This window comes from Gadus morhua, chromosome 4 (assembly GCF_902167405.1).
Source record: "Gadus morhua chromosome 4, gadMor3.0, whole genome shotgun sequence".
Classification (NCBI taxonomy): domain Eukaryota; kingdom Metazoa; phylum Chordata; class Actinopteri; order Gadiformes; family Gadidae; genus Gadus; species Gadus morhua.
The window spans coordinates 19,574,323-19,592,535 of record NC_044051.1 but is presented as its reverse complement, the minus strand read 5'-3'; the positions used below and the strand labels follow the sequence as shown (position 1 = coordinate 19,592,535).

General features: G+C 47.2%; 1 protein-coding gene across 1 annotated transcript; it reads right to left on the bottom strand.

The window, feature by feature from the left end:
- Nucleotides 1-701: 701 nt before the first annotated feature.
- olfm1b (olfactomedin 1b) lies at nt 702-14,696 on the bottom strand. Its single transcript, XM_030355101.1, is given in 8 exon segments — nt 702-1,473; nt 1,475-1,603; nt 1,605-2,057; nt 3,396-3,502; nt 9,052-9,271; nt 10,932-11,087; nt 12,516-12,665; nt 14,019-14,696. Coding segments are annotated over 8 exon segments (1,461 nt in total). The 5' UTR covers nt 14,169-14,696; the 3' UTR covers nt 702-1,377.
- Nucleotides 14,697-18,213: the final 3,517 nt, after the last annotated feature.

Genomic DNA, 18,213 nt, shown 5'->3' with positions numbered 1-18,213 from the left:
AGGCCAAGTGAAATAAATGCAGAGAAGCAAAACTAGTTGCAACGATTACAACGATACAAAGTCACACTTATCAAAAGGAATCTTCTCAAACAGAAAATCAGGACGGGGAAAAGAAAAAATCGAGAAAACCTAAAGCCAAAAATCAGAAATATAAACCAGTGAAAAGCAACGTTCACATTCCGCAAGCTACGCTCCCTTCCTCCCCCGCCTGTAGCTCTGGCAATTCTCGTTTTATCTTTTTTTTACTTATTCACACAAGTTGTTTCGTACAACAAAAGACATTCAGGAGGGCAGACCGCAGTGAATGATTAAAAAAACACTCATGCAAAGAAAGCCTTGGTTTCACACGTCTTCACGAAACACGAACAATAATCTCAAACAGGAGTGCTGCAAACAGTCATTGCCTTCCGGATTTCCTAGCTCATGTTTTCATGGGTGTTTTTTATCTTTTATTTTCTTCTACAGACTTTGATTTTTTTTTTGCTACTGCACTGATTGAAAAAAGGATTTGTATAATACAACTGTAGTTAGCGGCTCTGCCTTCCTATGGGTAGCAAAACTCTCTCTCCTCCCCTCCCTCCCTCTCTCTTTTCCTCTCTCTCTCTCCCTCCCTCTCTCTCTCCATCCCTCCTCTCTCTCTCACACACTCTCTTTCTCTCTCTCTGTCTCTCTCTCTCACTCTCCCTGTCTCTCTCTCTCTCTCTCTCTCTCTCTCTCTCTCTCTCTCTCTCTCTCTCTCTCTCCTCTCTCTTACTCCCTCTCCCTCTCTCTCACTCTCTCCTTTCTCTCTCTCTCAGCCACCTGACCCTGGTGGGTGGGCTTCAGCCCTGATACAGTAGTCTCTTTGAAGGAGCCTCCCCCAGGAGGAGGGGTCGAGGCCGCAGACAGCAGGAGATCCAGAGCAGGAGGAAAGCAGGTCATGGGAATCGGGTTTTCCAATATAAAAAAAGGCATGATGTTCTTTTTCTTTTGGCATCTTTTTTTTCCCTTCTTCTCTCTCCTCCTCCCAATGTTCATCCTACTGTTGAAACTGTGTTTGTTTTACAATCTTTTTTTTTCTACATAGCAAACATTTTTTTGTCGTAACTTAATGCATAATGTACATTCTACCACTTTGCATTCACTAAGCCACGGTCCGTCTGAGTCCTAAAGCACCGCGTCCTCTGCGGGCACAGAGTCTCTCTCTCTTGTCTTTGTTGTAGATATATATTCCATAATATATTCCGTGAATATATACATATAATATATATATATATATATATCTTCATATATATATGTGTGAGCAATGTCTACACGGACAGTATAAGCGTCTGAACACCGCTGACGGTGGCTCCGTCCCCGTCCCTCCTCCTCCGTCGCCGGCCCCGCCCCGCCCGGTTACAGTTCCTCCGAGCGGATGACGTGGAACAGCGTGACGTTGTACAGCACCTGGTGGCCGTTGTTCCAGGCGTACAGCGCGCGGTCCCGCGGGTTTGTAGTCCAGCATGGAGATGTCGCGAGAGTACTTGTTCTCGAAGGCGATGTCGATGTACTCGTAGGTGGACGAGTTGGTGGAGTAGGCGTAGTACACCTTGGGTGCCGCCGGAGTAGCGTTGGTGACGCTAGAGCGTGCCGCATATCATGAAGGACTCGCCCGCGCTGCGCTTGGGGTGGTTGGTGGTCCAGCTCTTGACGATCTGCAGCGAGCTGGGATGCAGCTTGCTGATCACGATGTTGCCGGCGTTCTGGTTGGTGGCGTACACGGCCCACAGGCCGCCCTCGTCCGCCATGAGGTCGATGTCCGAGTGGCCGCCCCAGGCGTAGTGGTACGCGTTGCTGAAGCCGGCGTAGTCCAGCTGCCGGGACTTGCTGATGGCCGAGGTGCGGAAGTCGAACTTGATGATGACGTGGCTCTGGAACTTGTTGAAGTAGATGGAGCCGTTGTACACCACCTGGCCGGTGCCCGACCACGGGTGGGGCAGGCGGTGGGACGTGAAGTTGTCCGTCGTCATGAAGTCGTGCATGGACTTGTACTCGCGCACAAAGCGGTTGTTGTGGTAGCCATCCATGTACCACACCTGGAGTGGGCGGGGTCGGCGAGGAGGAGGAGGGGAAAGAGAATCAGCATGTTTACCACGCACACAGCCAATGAAATACCCCAGTGACTTAAAAACTTCCATCGCCATCATTTCTCCAAAAAAGGGCCACCGCATTGATATTTGTGGCATGAATGCCGATTTAGCAGAACCATGCAGCAAGAAATCAACTCACACACAAATCAACAAGCGGCCTAATTAAGGCAGAACCACCGGGTCCTGGAGGAGAGGAGCGGGCCGGGGTCCGACAGCTTGTGAATACTAACACACGCCATGACAGCTCTGGGGTATTACCACTCATCAGCCCAGACAAAGAGACCCATCATGTCCCCCAGCCTGGACACTTAGCTCCCTGCTCTGCAGCCCCCAGCCAGGGCCCGGTCGGGAGGGATGGCCCATTCCGGAGATGAATGCTGGGGGGCCTCTGCTATTTGGTCCTCCTAACTAGGACTGAAAGAGCTACCATCGGCCACACATCACTTGTACCCACCAGCACTCGCACACACACACGCCTATAGTCCTTGTTTGCTGATTGCCTTAGAAATGATTTGGATAAAGGGAGCGGGTCTCCGGAGGGTTCCAGAGGCCGAGCAGAGCGCGCTGATGATTAAAGGACAAGTCTGCTCTGGTCACTTGGTCTCCCAACGCTGCCTCCCTCTCCATTTCCTCTTCCCTAAACTCTATTTGATTCTTCATCTACTCTGCTCGGTTACATCCTTCACTCCTGCCACTCATGCTCATCCCTCCTTTAATCTTTCTTTCCTTCCTTCCTTCCTTCCTTCCTTCCTTCCTTCCTTCCTTCCTTCCTTCCTTCCTTCCTTCCCTCCTTCCCTCCTTTCTTTCTTTATCCTTACCTCCATCTTCCTCCCAGCCTCCCTCTCTCTTTTCCACACCTCTCTCGATACCCCATAACCTCCAGTACTCCTAATGGTTTTGGAAGCATCTCATGCTCCGCACAGCAATCACTTGAATGAAGACCCACAGTGCAAGGCTGTGTGAGCACCACTGCCCACTCGCCCCCCTCTTCCCCATGCAAACACATCCAGGCTCTACGGGAAGGTAATTATTCATGCATATTTTGGTCTAATGTATTTGTCTACTCTACGTAGTCAAACACAAATCAGATCAATTAGCGTAATAAGCCAAATTAGTATTTGTATCCTGTCTTGTTTTTTCAAACAAAACAAAACAAACCTTCACATAATACATAATACATACGGTCATTAGTAGAAGGAAGATGTAAAAGTGGGGTTGGCTGGCAAACGTGACATGAAGGTAAACAAGTGCTCGGAGGGTAGAGAAGAGACAGAGTATACGTACCCTGGTGTCTCCCTCGGGGGCCAGGGGGTCGGTCATCCAGGAGCCGAACCTGGAGCCTGACGTCTTGATGGTGATGGGCTCACTGATCCCAGTCAGTTTACCACACGCTGCAGAGACAACAGGCATGGGTGGGGGCACAGGAACTACTGAGTCACCAGGCATGCGGGGGGGTCCGGATGAACTACAGGCATGTGTGTGGGGGGGGGGGGGGGGGGGGTGGGGGTCATATAACTACAGAGTCACCAGGCTATTGGTGGGGGGTCCGGATGAACTACAGGCATGTGTGGGGGGGGGGGGGGGTGTGGGGTCATATAACTACAGAGTCACCAGGCTATTGGTGGGGGGTCCGGATGAACTACAAGCATGGGTGGGCACATGAACTACAGAGTCAACAGGTATGGGTGGGGGGTCCATATGAAGTACAGGCATGTGTGGGGGGTCTGTATAAACTACTGTCCCCTTGTTGCCATGTTAAGGCCAGCATATTTAATGCTACCACCTATTTACCAGGTTATTATATACCATGTGTGAAAGAGTGACAGAGAGAGAGAGAGAGAGGAGAGAGAGAAGAGAGAGAGAGAGAGAGAGAGAGAGAGAGAAGAGAGAGAGAGACAGAGCAAGAGCAAGAGTGAGAGTGATACAGAGAGAGTGAAAGCCAGAGAGAGTGAGAGAGAGACGGAGAAAAACGGAGATGAATCAAGATGTTATGTGCTTCCTTTGGGGTTGAAGTTAACCTCATTCTTTGAGTTGACCCCATCTTTCAGGTTTGTATGGTTGACATTTCTGAGCAGAAACCAGTGCATATATGTCTTGGGTTTTATTATCGCCAACGCGTTTCTAAAACACGCAAAAGTGCATCATGAGCTGTTTTTTGGTGTTTAACCTACGCCGGCAAATGTGGGACATCGCCTACTGCCCCTTATGTCGCCTATGTAAGTCCCACTACACACACACACACACACACACACACACACACACACACACACACACACACACACACACACACACACACACACACACCACACACACACACACACACACACAAACAGACTCCCCTGTGTGTGTGTGCTGCTTTATTCATAGGTGGCAGCTGGAAGGAGACCAACACGTTGTCACGCGACCAGAGTTTACTATTCCCTACGCTCCTTTACGCAACCGGGATTACGTCAGTCGGCCCGGGATAAGCCGACCCCCATTGATGTATTTGTTGATTTTATTTATTTGTTTATGTAAAATCACCCCCTCCCACATGCTAACCCACACACAGACATGCACACACACACACACACACACACACACACACACACACACACACACACACACACACACACACACACACACTAACACACACACACACACACACACACACACACACACACACACACACACACACACACAACACACACACACACACACACACACACACACACACAAACACACACCTCATCAAGGCTCTATCTTTAGATGAAGTGTGTGGATAGTCAGGGGGGAGACTCTGGGGTGAGAGACAGCTTTGCCTCACTTCTCTTGATGATGCTGATCTCTGCATACCGGGGGGAGATGCATATGGGATGGGGGGGGGGGGGGGGGGGATGTCCTAATAATCCCCTTTTGGCCTGAATAATGGACGGCAAAAAAAAAAAAAAAACTAAACCAAAGAGCAAGGGAGGAAAAGAGAGGAAAATCAGATGAAAAAACAACAGCAGGGGGGAGGGTGGAGAGGGGAGGGGGAGGCTGCTGGAAAACAACACACCATTAGCTCTGTTCTCCAGTGTCTGGGGATAAGAGCGAAAACTGATGGTCTGTGGACGATGGAGATGAACTGGCTTAATGGGGGGGGAGAGGAAGGAAGACAGAAAAAAGCCCGACAGCTATTGATCTCGTCAACATAGGGTGGGTTTGCGGTGGTGCTGATGGGGGGGGGGGGGGGCACAAAGTTTACAAATATGTGCCATGATGAAGAAGGCGCTGACTAGGTTTGCACTGTAACAAAAGAAACGAGAAATGAAAAATAAAAATGAAAGAATCGCACGCTGCTCGGGGCGGCGCGGCCGCCACCGCCATGACGAGGGCGGAGCCCAAACTGCGAGGCGGTGTGTGTGCTCCACCCTCCATCCAGCTCCTTCATTTGATCATTCTCCAGAAAACTGATACCGCACTAGCCCCGCCTCCACCCTGCTTTGATGACGGATGTTGCAGCGGTGATGCCAGGCCGTTAGTCTCTCCTATAGGCTGGAGGACAGCCCCACGTATCCATCACCCTGCCTGCGTCTCTGTACCCCCCCTCGCTCACTCCATCACCTCACCTCAGTGCCCTCACAACCACGGCGGTCATCCACCCCCCGCGTCCCCGCTCCGTCTATTATCCCACAATGGCCGGCATAAATTTCCCCCTGTCCTACCTCCCTGCCGGGTCTGATCTACACCTTCCCACGGTAGTCCTCCGCCGCACTCCTCCTGAATAATGGAGCTGCATGCTAATGGAGAAGTGACCTTTGCGGGCCAGAGACTCCCAAAAACACCGGGAGTTGGCTGCAAATTGTGTTTTGCACACGGACACTCACAGAGACACACATTCTGCTGTGTGTGTTCTTGTGTGTGTGTGTGTGTGTGTGTGTGTGTGTGTGTGTGGTGTGTGTGTGTGTGTGTGTGTGTGTGTGTGTGTGTGTTTGTGTGTGTGTGTGTGTGTGTGTGTATGTGTGTGTGTGTGTGTGTGTGTGTGTGTGTGTGTGTGTGTGTGTGTGTGTGTGTGTGTGTGTGTGTGTGTGTGTGTGTGTGTGTATGTGAGGCCAGTTATCGTGTGAAGATGAAAGGAGGAGCTTTCACTCTGTTTTCTCGCTCCTGGTGGGAGCAGTCTCTTCTTTTGCTCTCCTCATCTTATGATAGCAGAATGCTTCTGCAGCTCTCCTCCTCTCCTCCTGCTCCCTATTCCAGCTATCTCCTTTCTCCTCTCTCTCCTACTCCTCTCTCTCCTACTCTCTCCCCCTCCTCTCCTTACTCCTGATCTCTCCTTCCTCTCCTGCTCTCTGTCCTCACTCATCTCCTGTTCTCCACTCATGCTCTCTCCTCTCTCCACCTGCTCTATCTCCTCTCTCTCCTCTATCCACCCCTACCCTCTCTCCTCTCTCTTCCTCCTCAGAAGAGAGGAGGAGAACCGTGACAAATTGATCTGTAAACTTCTGGTCCAGCAACTAATGCGTTGACAGGCAGAGTGTGTGGAGTGGGGCAAGAGGGTAAAGGTGGGGCAGGAAGGGTGGTACTGGGGCAGTCTGGGGGGTGGAGATGGTGGTGGGCTGCGGACCCGTAAGGGGTTTCGGGTTACGCTCGTTTCTAGCTCTTTTCAGAGGATTGCTTGGAGTGGAGTGCAGCACTTAAACGCAAGGTTGCTCCGCTATTGATCTGCTGGCCAGTGATTGTTCACAGCCTCGTCGCTGGGATGAAAGCCTCCGCGAAATGAGCTGAATGCAAAGTAAATGTGATGTAACATAGGGCTAATGTTGGGTATGAAGAGTGAAAACAACCAGGGAACAAGTGGGGGAGGTTTGTAAATAGTGTGCATAGAGAAATGGAAATGATACAACGACGATTTGGATTGTCTTGACACATCACAATGACTCTGTTTCTAATGTTAGTCAATGTAAAGGTAGGAATGTGTTTTTTATCATTATTTAGTATGAATTATTTGTAATGAAGTGTTTCTCAAACGAGACCTGGAAAATAAAGTTTTCTTTAGCCCATGTTAAATTTGATATTGATATTGATTTAGGATTTTATAGTTCTAACGCTCTTAGGGTGCACTCACACTAGGCCATCTGGCCGTGGCCGTGGCCGTTTTCACACCGTGCTCAAATCTGCCAGTGTGAGTGGCCTAGCCAGTCTGGCCAGGCCAGGCCAATTTGGCCACTTGGGAGAGGTGTGCTGCTACGGTACGGGCCGCTACGGTACAGATGCTAATGAGCCGACACGCGCACACGCACGGCTACGCAACCTCACGCATAGTCCATGCGACGACCATGGACATAATAAAGGCGACGAGCCTTTATTATTAAACGGTAAACGGTAAACATGGCGTCAAGCGATGTGTACGCTTGCGTACTCGAAAAAACCAGCAGTGAGAGTGGGCTCTATCTGAGAACGGCTCCAAATAAGCAAAAGACTCTGTTTTTTGCTTTAGACTGTGTTCTCTGTGTTGTTGTCCATTGTTGTTAAAACTCTGACTGGCGGCAGACTTTATTATGGTCCATGCAGCGGACGCTGCATGGGTGTTACGACGTGATGACGTATGTACAAGAGCCTACCGTGGCCAGACCACAGTTGCGACGGCCAACGGCCACGGCCAGATGGACTAGTGTGAGTGCAGGCCAGAGAACAATGGGGCCAGTTGAGCCCGGTTAGGTGTGAAAACGGCCAACGGCCGCGGCCAGATGGCCTAGTGTGAGTGCACCCTTAGGTCACTATGGCCAATATGGAGTACCACCAAGAAATATTCCATGATGCATTCTGAATCCCTACTGAAAATGGGGTATTAGTTACTGCTCTTCATCATAGGGCATTTAATGTTTAATGGATTATACATACTGGTTTGCTATGCTCAATGTGATTGATAGATCTTTCATTTTGTTCTATTGTTAGCAATTCAATTACTCAATTCATTAATTCGTCATGAACACTTGCTCGGGGATGTAATGAGTACAAGTGTGTGCATGTGCGTGTGTGCATGCTTATGTGTGTGTATGTTCATGAGCGTGCATTGCATGACATTATGCTGTCCCTATTCATAACAATATGATATGAACAGATAATGATATGGCTCTAAGTTTCAAATAATGTTATATTCATATAATATTCATACAACCCAGGATTATAAATACTTATGAGAGGTCGTGACAGCTCATGGGGAATGGTGTGTATCGATAAACAAGGCAGGCAAGGATAGATCGCTAAAAGACAGAGCTGGAGGTGGGTTTGGAAGAACATTTCCAAAATAACAAGCCATTACCAGCCTGATCTGCCATGGTGTATTCCCCCTGGAGCTCAACGTGAAACACCCTTGATGTGGATCAGTGTGTGCGTCTATGCCGGGGGGATGTGGATGCAGGTTTTTAACACCATCCACTATAATCAGCAGCCCGCTATCATACACATTCCCATCACAATGAGGGCAGGTTTGTAGGGGCAGTGTTTAGTGTTTTAAGCGTCGTTGACTCCCAGTTGAAAGACTCTATCCCTAATGGCATGTATATCTAAAAAAATAACTAGTATTATAGTCAATATAAGAGTTTCAACGATTGTTTAAGAATTACCAAAATTTACTCTAATCCCGTGCAAAAGCATTTCATTTATTTGTTTTCTAAGCTATCGATGGGTCTTTCTTGAGCCACCACAAAGATATCCTAGTAGAAGGATATCTTGATGTGAATATGCCTGAGGGGCCCTCTCTTCTCAGCCATGGAATAGACATGTGTACGTGTGAGTATTTTGGGGGGGGAGTGTGTGTATGTGTGTATGTGTTTGTGTGTGTGTGTGTCTGTGTGTGTGTGTGTGTGTGTGTGTCTGTGTGTGCGTGCGTGCGTGCGTGCGTGCGTGCGTGCGTGTGTGTGTGTGTGTGTGCGTGTGTCTGTGAAATGGACAGCTTGATTTTTTTTTCTTTGCCTACCTAATTTTTGCATGCATGCTCGGAGTCTGTCCTCAAGATTAGACACTCTGTTGTGGAGCTCCTCGTAGTCGTAGGCCCCCATCTCCTCCTGAAGTTCGCTTAGCACTGACGTCAGATTCTGGACCTCCGCCTTAAACTGCAATACCAATTTGGCATCGGCTTTGTACTCCTCCAACACTGGTATCAAGGGTCTAAGTTCCTCCATTTTCGATTTTATGGCCTGGAAGGATTAGAATATGCGACGGATCAGTGTCACGTTCCAAAGAGAGAAGGTTTTATAAAAGAAAGTAAAACACCTGTCTGGCCCTGACTACACTGCGCTAGCCTGCCGCTGTCCTAGCATGAAGACCCCTGCTACTCGTGTTATTGTGTGTGTGCATGCGTGTATTTTCAGAGCGTATAAATACACATGTAGTGCGTTTTGTTGTCGGTGTAAGTGCATCTGAGCAACCACGCAATCCCCCAGGCGACAACCCTTCCCCTGGTTGGATTGGCCAAGGAGACAGGCTCCGCCCCAACCCCCAGGTGTTGACCAGCCAGTTAAAAGCAAGCCCTCAGCACACCAACAACAATTGGGAAAGCTCTTTATTGGTCATCATAGTTTAAAATGCAACATCGTATTAAGGATCACATGCTTTGTACATGTCACACACAACAAAGTGTTTTCGAATTTTTACGTCTAAATTTTTTTGTATGTATAGATTTGTTTAGTAACCAAAGATGCATAGACAAAAGCCAAAGTTAAATAAAATAAAATAAAATGAAAAAAAAACAGCAGTTACTGATACTTACTTTATTAATAATAATGAGAATAATATTATATAATAATGATAATAATAATTAATAATGGTTTACGTTGGAAAAAAGCTTTGAGATGTCGAAGTTGGACAGCAGTTACATGCAGGAAGAGATCAGTGGTGGGTTGTCTTGGCGGGGAGAGGGGGGGAGGAAGGGGTAAGGTGTCTTAGTCTTAATGGTGCTAATAGGTAAATTAACTGTTTGAGGCCCAAACTTTCTCAGTACTGTGGCCCAGTTCAGGGGTCAGACCTGTCTCCTCTTCCCTGTTGTTCTCCCTTTACATGTCTTAAAGTTAGCCCTGTAAGCAAGAAAACGACAGACTGTTGACAGGGGCTATCATCTTGCTAACCTATCTAGCAGACACATGCGCACACACACACACACACACACACGTAGAGACATTTAGTGCACACATTAAGTTATGGGTGGAACTGCGGATATGCGGGTGTGCCGGTGAAATGGGTCTTCATGCATGAACATGTGAAATTAGTTCTTAATACATTCAGAGAGGATGGAGGAAAAATGTTGATGTCGCAGGATTTTCTTTTTGCAGATAGAGAAGGGATGTATTGGTATTAATGTGATGACTGATCTACCATGAAAGATCTATCGTAGCAAATCTGTTACCTGACTTTGGAATGAAATGCAAACCAAATAGTCAATTGCTGTTTTATATGCTATGCATTTAATCGATGAGCAAAAGACAGAACAGCTACATTACTGCAGCATAGACAGTGTGTACCATGATTGTATACCAGGCCACTTTACAATTTTTTTTATGTTCTTATGCTGTCAGATGACTGCTTTAGTTTATATGCGCGTAACATTAAAGGCTTGATCATTGCCAGGGTTCTGTAACACCATTGTTATTTACTTTAAACTTGAGATGAAATGAGCGGAGAATATCAATTCCATTTTTTGTTTGCATTCTCAATGGTCATATCGTCGCAACTCCGCGACTATATGATGATGACATGACTATGCAACATGACTCTATGATACCTTATGATGTCACCATCGTGAATGGGTGATGTGATGAGGCGACAGAAGGCGAGGACAGAACATGGAGGCTCATCATTTACCTTGTATTGCTTGGCGATGTTCTGCTTGTGGTTCTCCTCCACCTGTCGGAACTTGGTCTCAAGACCCCGCAGCTGGACCTCCATCTTCTCCACGTATTGCAGGTCCCGCTGGGTCCGCTGATCCAGGACCTGGATGGACTGGGTCATGTTCTGGACCTATAGAGGGGCACAGTACAAGTACAGACATGGTCATGGATGATCACGTTTTCTGTAGTAGCCTTTCTTGCACCTTGTTGTTTGTTTGTAGGCTGCTTGAAGCATCCAACGCTCATATTCTAAACCACAAACTACAAACGTTAAAGAAACAAATCCTAAAACACATGTAGATACTGAAGAAGCACTCTTTTGGTTGACTTTAAAAAACCTGACTACTGCTAATGGAGTGACCCTGACATATACTGACCAGTCTGTTTTTATACCTAAGAGATCAGGGGAGATTATTTGTGTACACGTGAACAGACACTGACTGCACTACACTACACCACCAAACGAATCACGACACTAAACAACACTGCACTAAAAAAAATGTCTGGTACAGTCTGGCAGTGAAGAAAGGGAAATCTGCTAGTTGCTCTACTTGATATTATTTCCAAATAATCCAATTTTTATGCAAATATATTTCATATTGATTCTCTTTTTAAACCACGCCTTGTCCTTGCCTTAAAGCTAGCTTTGTGTACACTACTACGATGCTTCCAAGCTTAATCACATTACTGAATCCCCATCTTGGATAGTGCTGGATCAGGGAATCAACCTTCGAAGGGAAAGGTATCACAGCGTTTACACTCACATTCTGATACGTTTAAAGGAAAAAAGGGTTGAGTCTGCATGATGGGAATCAGATACCTATCCAGAGGACAGCCGCCCAGACAGAGCTGACGAGCAACACGGTGCGAGGAGGCCTACATCAGCACATACTTTAGTATCGGATGAGCTGTTGCAGTCAAACCCCCACCTGGACTTCAAACTAAAAACACCTGTGGTGTTTCAATGCAGAGCACGGCACCTGTAGAGGGGAGGAGCTTCCTCCTCTGAATACCTGCGGTGATGCTACACTGTTCTGTTCTGCTGAAGAGCTTCAGAGTCCATACTGCCTACTGGTGGGGTTGCAGCCTAGCAGCCTCTTGTGATTCCAACCCCAGGCTATCCTGGGAGCCCATTACAACACATGCACTATTTTTAGCTCCGGGCAGAGTTGTTTTATGCACTGAAAACAAGAGGTTGGCGTGCGACTGTCTGTCTGTCTCTCTGTCTCTCTCTGTGGGTGTATCTGTGTGTGTGTGTGTGTGTGTGTGTATGTGTGTGTGTGTGTGGTGTGGTGTGTGTGTGTGTGTGTGTGTGTGTGTGTGTGTGTGTGTGTGTGGTGTGTGTGGTGTGTGTGTGTGTGTGTGGGTGTTTCTGTTGGTATGTGCCCTGGTAGAAATGCATTTTTGTGCAAGTGATCAGAGTTCTGTGTGCATGTATGTGTGTGTGTGTGTGTGTGTGTATAAACAGTACACACAGGCATGAACCTTCGTTCCCAAGGGCAAGGTCATACTTATAAGAATTAATAACAGTAATGGCGATAACAACAGGCGGTCAGACCTTCTCCAGCAGCTGGCGGAGCTGCTTGGTGCGGGCGTCTCGTGAGCACATGGACTGCTGCGGCGCCACCACGGTGCACACGCACCGGCCCTCGCTGTCCTGGGCCGAGCTGTACACCTGCCATGAGTCCTCCGGGTTCGCTGGCAGTACCTGAGGGTGGAGGGTGGAGGGTAGAGGTGGGAGTGTAAGACAATATGGTTGAGGGAGTGAGGGAACAGAGGCAAATAGGTTAGACGAGAAAAAAAACACCAAAAAAGGACTGAAAGAATCTAGAGGTCGGGATCTGCAAGTCACCGTGATGCAAGCTGTTTGGTTTTAAGCCATCAGGTTTTTGGTGGATTATAGTTGTTATCGTGTGAGTGAGCAAAGCACAATACATGGAGATTATTGGTCGGCTGAAATGAGTAGGACACGCCTCTCTGCCTCCTGGCTCGTTGCACCATCAGCCAATGGTTTAAGAGGCTAATCAAACTTTCCCATGCTTTTTGAATCACACAACACATTTCCTTCAACTTGGAACCCTGTAGAGGGTTAATACTTTGAAATAATTGCTTCCTGCCAAAAACCTGCAGCAGTGAATCTTAAACAGCAGCAGGTCACAGAATCTGTCAATCATGCAGTGCTTTCATCTCATTGTGTGGACGTGTCTTTAACACTCAGGAAATCACTACTCCCGCACCTGTCTGTACACCCCATACATTATGCAAAAGCTGACCGTTGAATACAGCAGCATGATAATGCAGGTCCACAACTGTCCAAGGCCAGTGTGGTTGAAGGAGCATGGATAAAATTACTCCACTACATCCATCATTCTTCAACAGCTTCCATAGGAAGAGACACCAGAATAATTATTAAACAACGTTTAATAATAATAATCATATAGCCTACGGTCCAAAAAAAATAAATCAAAATCTTGGTGGAAAATTGACTAATTAGCTCAATCCCCTGCTGATCCGTCACAGCAGACCAGCTCTACTTTCAGCCAAGGAAGCACTCAGCGCTCAGCGCGTAAAGACAAAAGAGGCGTGCAGCGGTCAACTGTTACTTTGCTAAAGAATCTAACATATTTCAATGGATTTGTGTTCGTCGTCGTGAAGCATTTTATCAATGGAGGATTTCAGGTAAGCGTCGCGTGCCCGTTTCCACTACAAATCCCCCCCCCCCCCCCCCCCCCCCCCTCGGGACCAGGAGAACTGGTCTGTGCGCGAGAAGCGAAGGAGAGAGGGCATCAATCAAAGCCCGGGAAAACACTTATTATTTAAATGACGAATTAAAGGGGTAAAATACAACACCACCCGAGTGTACGAGATATGCAAATAGACACAAATTGATAAAAAAAATATGAAAAAATATATATCTTGACATTTCTCCAAATATTTAAAGACGAACGGAAAACGAATGCCCAAATCTCATTTAACTAGCGTCGGGGTAAATGGCCGAGGAGTCGGAGGGAAAGCAGCCGGCCCAGAAGAGGGGCTGGCGGGTCGGACCAGTCGCACTTACTCCCGTACTCCGGTCAGGGTAGCCTCCCTGCGCCGCGGTCAGCTTGGTGGTGTTCAGCCCCACCAGCGACGGCAGCGTCTGCGACATCCAGTTGGTGATCATCGCCATGGTGCTCAGCACGACGCCTATCTTCAGCAGAGGTACCGACATCTTCACACTCTTGCTTCTCCTTTGTAGTTACCGAGAACACTTCATTCTACACATTCCGGCGAAAAACGTGAGAGGTCGTTGGTGGTCATGGATGAAAAGCCTTGAAAAGCTGTTTTTTTAACCCGGGAATCCGGTTCGGTGAACCTTTTCTTCGACATCTCTGATGGGGCTGGTAGGTGTAGGTCCAAACGATGAAGCCGGTGGAGGTGCAGAGGGTCTGAGAAGGACTGCGAGGCACGCGAGGCTCTTGAACGTTATCTCCTCTGTGCTGTCACGCGCACACTGCCGCCGCTCGGTCTCCGGTGCTCCGTTACTATCTGTTCCCGCCCGCGGTCCGCCTCCTGCCTCTGCACGCGCGCAATGATTAAGTGACGCGGACTACACACGCGGGCTGCCAATGGATGAGGGCAGCCAAAGTGGGAGGAACTACGGATCTATATATCCAGACGCAGTGATGTCAGCCGGGTCTGTTCCTCTGCCGCACTCCCGGGCCGGATCCTGGTCAACATCTGGGATCGGGCAGTGATTCATTGGTCACCAATGTCCATAGATATCAGTGTGAATGACAATGGGCAGTGCGACGGTTCCACTGGTAATTCGACCGGCGGCACTGTGTATTGCAAAGTGCAATCCCCATAGATAACCTTGTCTCACACTAGGCTCTAATAATGCAGACACTTGACTTTATATGGCTGAAAAAAATAATCACTTTATCTTCGATGTCCGATTTAGTGCATGCACAAAAACAGCTATCGCCATCCATAGCCTACTCATTGATATAGAGTCACTATGAAAAACTATCGCTGGTCAGTCATGCTACATGACATGCATTAAAAAACGAATTTAAAGGGTCTTCGTTTCTTGTCTAAGTGTATGGGCTGGCGCTATGCGTCGAGGCAGTCTGAGAAGAGCCTCATAACTGTGGCTCTGGCGCCACCGTGTAGCCTCTGTCGGTATTGCTGCAAGTGTGAACTTCCAGACGCAATTAAGGAAATATCTTTTTGCATTTACTGTTATACAACCGCAGTAAAGAGTTTTTGATTGACATGCTTACATTAAGAAATACTTAGACATATTACCTTTACCAAGACATCACCTAATTCAGGACATAGAATGTGTTAATTAAAATCAAAATCACAGAGGACAGGCCAATCTAAAGACACTTTCACACGTGTGTCAAACACACACACACACACACACACACACACACACACACACACACACACACACACACACACACACACACACACACACACACACACACAAACACATGCTGCCACAGTTTAGCCGAGGTGTATGAGAATTGTAGTTTAAACCAACATAATACATCTTAAGACCTAATGGGTTGCCAACATTTTCATATTAAGCTTAAAAGTTAAAAGCAACAAATAGTAACAAACTAGGGGATAAGATGAAGAGGTCAGCAAAAATATGCTTCATGAAAAACGTCTCACTGTTGTCTAATTAGTTTATTATTTTGGGAGTCATCCATCTTCTCGTCTTTAGCGTCCAACTTCTTAAATAAAAATGTTCCATGCAGCACTAAAAATATCCCATGATACCTGCAAACCGCAAGGCTCACCATCGAAAAATGAAGTAAAAAGGAACCATGATGCATTGCTGGGACCTATTTAAACGGGATGTTTATTCAGTATATCACTAAGTGCCCTATATAGACGTCCTCTAAATTGAGGACGATGAATCTAGGGAATAATAAACCATTTTGAGAAAAACAACCTGTGTGTGGGTGTGTGTGTGGGTGTGTGCGCATGCGTAATGCTATGTGCATGTCTAGGCCCGTGTGTGTGTGTGTTTGTGTGTGTGTGTGTGTGTGTGTGTGTGTGTGTGTGTGTGTGTGTGTGTGTGTGTGTGTGTGTGTGTGTGTGTGTGTGTGTGTGTGTGTGTGTGTGTGAGAGTGTGAGTTTGTTGCCTAATACTCCAGTGCTGAGGTCAGTGCAGCTCCAAAGTATTAGGGTAGTTTATCTTCATGTTTTGGGATGGGGATCAGCTGGGGTAAGGTGTGCAGGTGGCCAGGTTTCATAGGCTTCCTATCCATTGTTCCCCACGGGCTTGGAGCGTGGAGGTGTCTGATACGTGTTGTCTAGGTCTGTAGCCACACAGAGCCAGCCATTCCATGCGGTAAAGCTGGGACAAAGCTTTTTCGGTCAGATTGTCTGTGTCAAGAACCAGGAGCAAGTCTTGATTGACATGCGAGCACGACCAATCACAGACGGGAACAGTGTTTGGTCAGTACTTGTAAGTAAGATAGATTCAAAGGTGTTATTTCCAGTGATTGCTGAATGGTCTATAGCGGTTTTTTTAAAAGATCAACCTCTGGACTACACACACGTAAATCTCAGAATGAACCTGATTTACCTGGTCGCAGCCGGGCTACATGTACACAATTAGAATTGCTGACCGCCAATGATCATGGCTCATCAAGAAGTTGAGCGGCCTGAAGCCCAATGCTCCAGATGTTCAGGACGATTCGCATGGTGACCCATCGTCGACAAGGTGGGTCTGAAACGGTCGGGTCTAGGAATCTATAGAGTGGTCTAGGTGGGTCTGATACACTGGGATCTGGGTCTCTACAGAATGAGTCGGGTCTGGTGTGGTCTCGGTCTCTACAGTTTGGGCCCGATACAGTGGGGTCTGGGTCTCCAGAGAGTGTGCTAGGTGGTCCTGAGACAGTGGGGTCTGGGTCTCCAGAGAGTGTGCTCGGTGGGCCTGATACGGTGGGGTCTGGTTCTCTACAGGGTGGACTGGATACGCGGGGGTCTTGGTCTCCAGAGAGTGTACTAGGTTGGCCTGATACGGTGGGGTCTGGTTCTCTAAAGGGTGGACTGGATACGGTGGGGTCTGGGTCTCTACAGCGTGGGTCTGAAACGTATCCTGCACCTTGATGACATTAACATACAGCTGAATTCACTGTCCAGCCCCTATCCTGAATCTAGATGACCTTAGCATGCATCTGAATTCACTGTCTAACACTTATCATGTACCTTGATGATATTGGTATGAATCTGAATTCACTAATTTGCATCTTTGCATGTGTGTGTGTGCTATCAACTCTACATCATTTATATTTAATGGCGTGCCATTCAGTGGATGCTTGTATGCCAAGTGACCTACAGTGATGAGCAGGCTGGGGTCAGGCCTCTCGCTCAGGAAGGCTAGGAAAAAAAAAAAATAATAACTCTGTTATTTATAAACTAAATAACAGAGTTCCGTCAACGCTAACTAGCGTGCAACTGTGGGACACAAAATAGTGTAGCTCGGCTGGGTGGCGTGAGCCGGCGGGGCTTAGGGAGTGTTGATTTGGATATTCTTGTAAAGGAAGTGGTACTGGCCAGGTACTGGCTGGCCAGCCTTTTTAATTGGTTCCATATCCATGTGGACCTGTACATCACAATGCATCATGGGATTTCTTGTTGGTGATATTCTACACCTTAGCATAGGTATACACAAAACTTTCTTTTTTTCGAGACTGGCATGAGAAATCCTTGAAAAGACAACAATGTCAACCCATAATAACACAAAATAACAAATAAATATGCGATTAATTAATAAACAATGACCAAAATACCATGACATACGATAACATTCCTGTGCTATATAGTTCCTTCACATGATTGTGTTGTGACGTCATGATTTCCCAGCCTTGTATCAGTTTTTGGTGGTGATTTTATTGATAACCTTATTGAAATCATTATTGTTCATTAGTGGCTAACGATACGTCTAGTTTAAATCGTACACATTGAACCTTTCAATTATGTGTTGCCTCTCTTGTCACTAAAGAAAGAAAATGTGCTCATTGGTGATTCTGCAGCTCGTCCGGCAGCACCAACCAACTCAGCAAAAACACAATGAGCCCAATTGTTTGTCTGTTTGAAGACACGCTGTGTATGGAGTGATGTGCCTCTTGCTGTTTGCCAAGAGCAAACAAAGTTTAAACCGGGATAAACCATTTCACTGGCATGAGGCTACTTCTGAGTTATCTGACGACGTGTTTGTATAGTATTTGTTTACCACCTTTACCACTCGT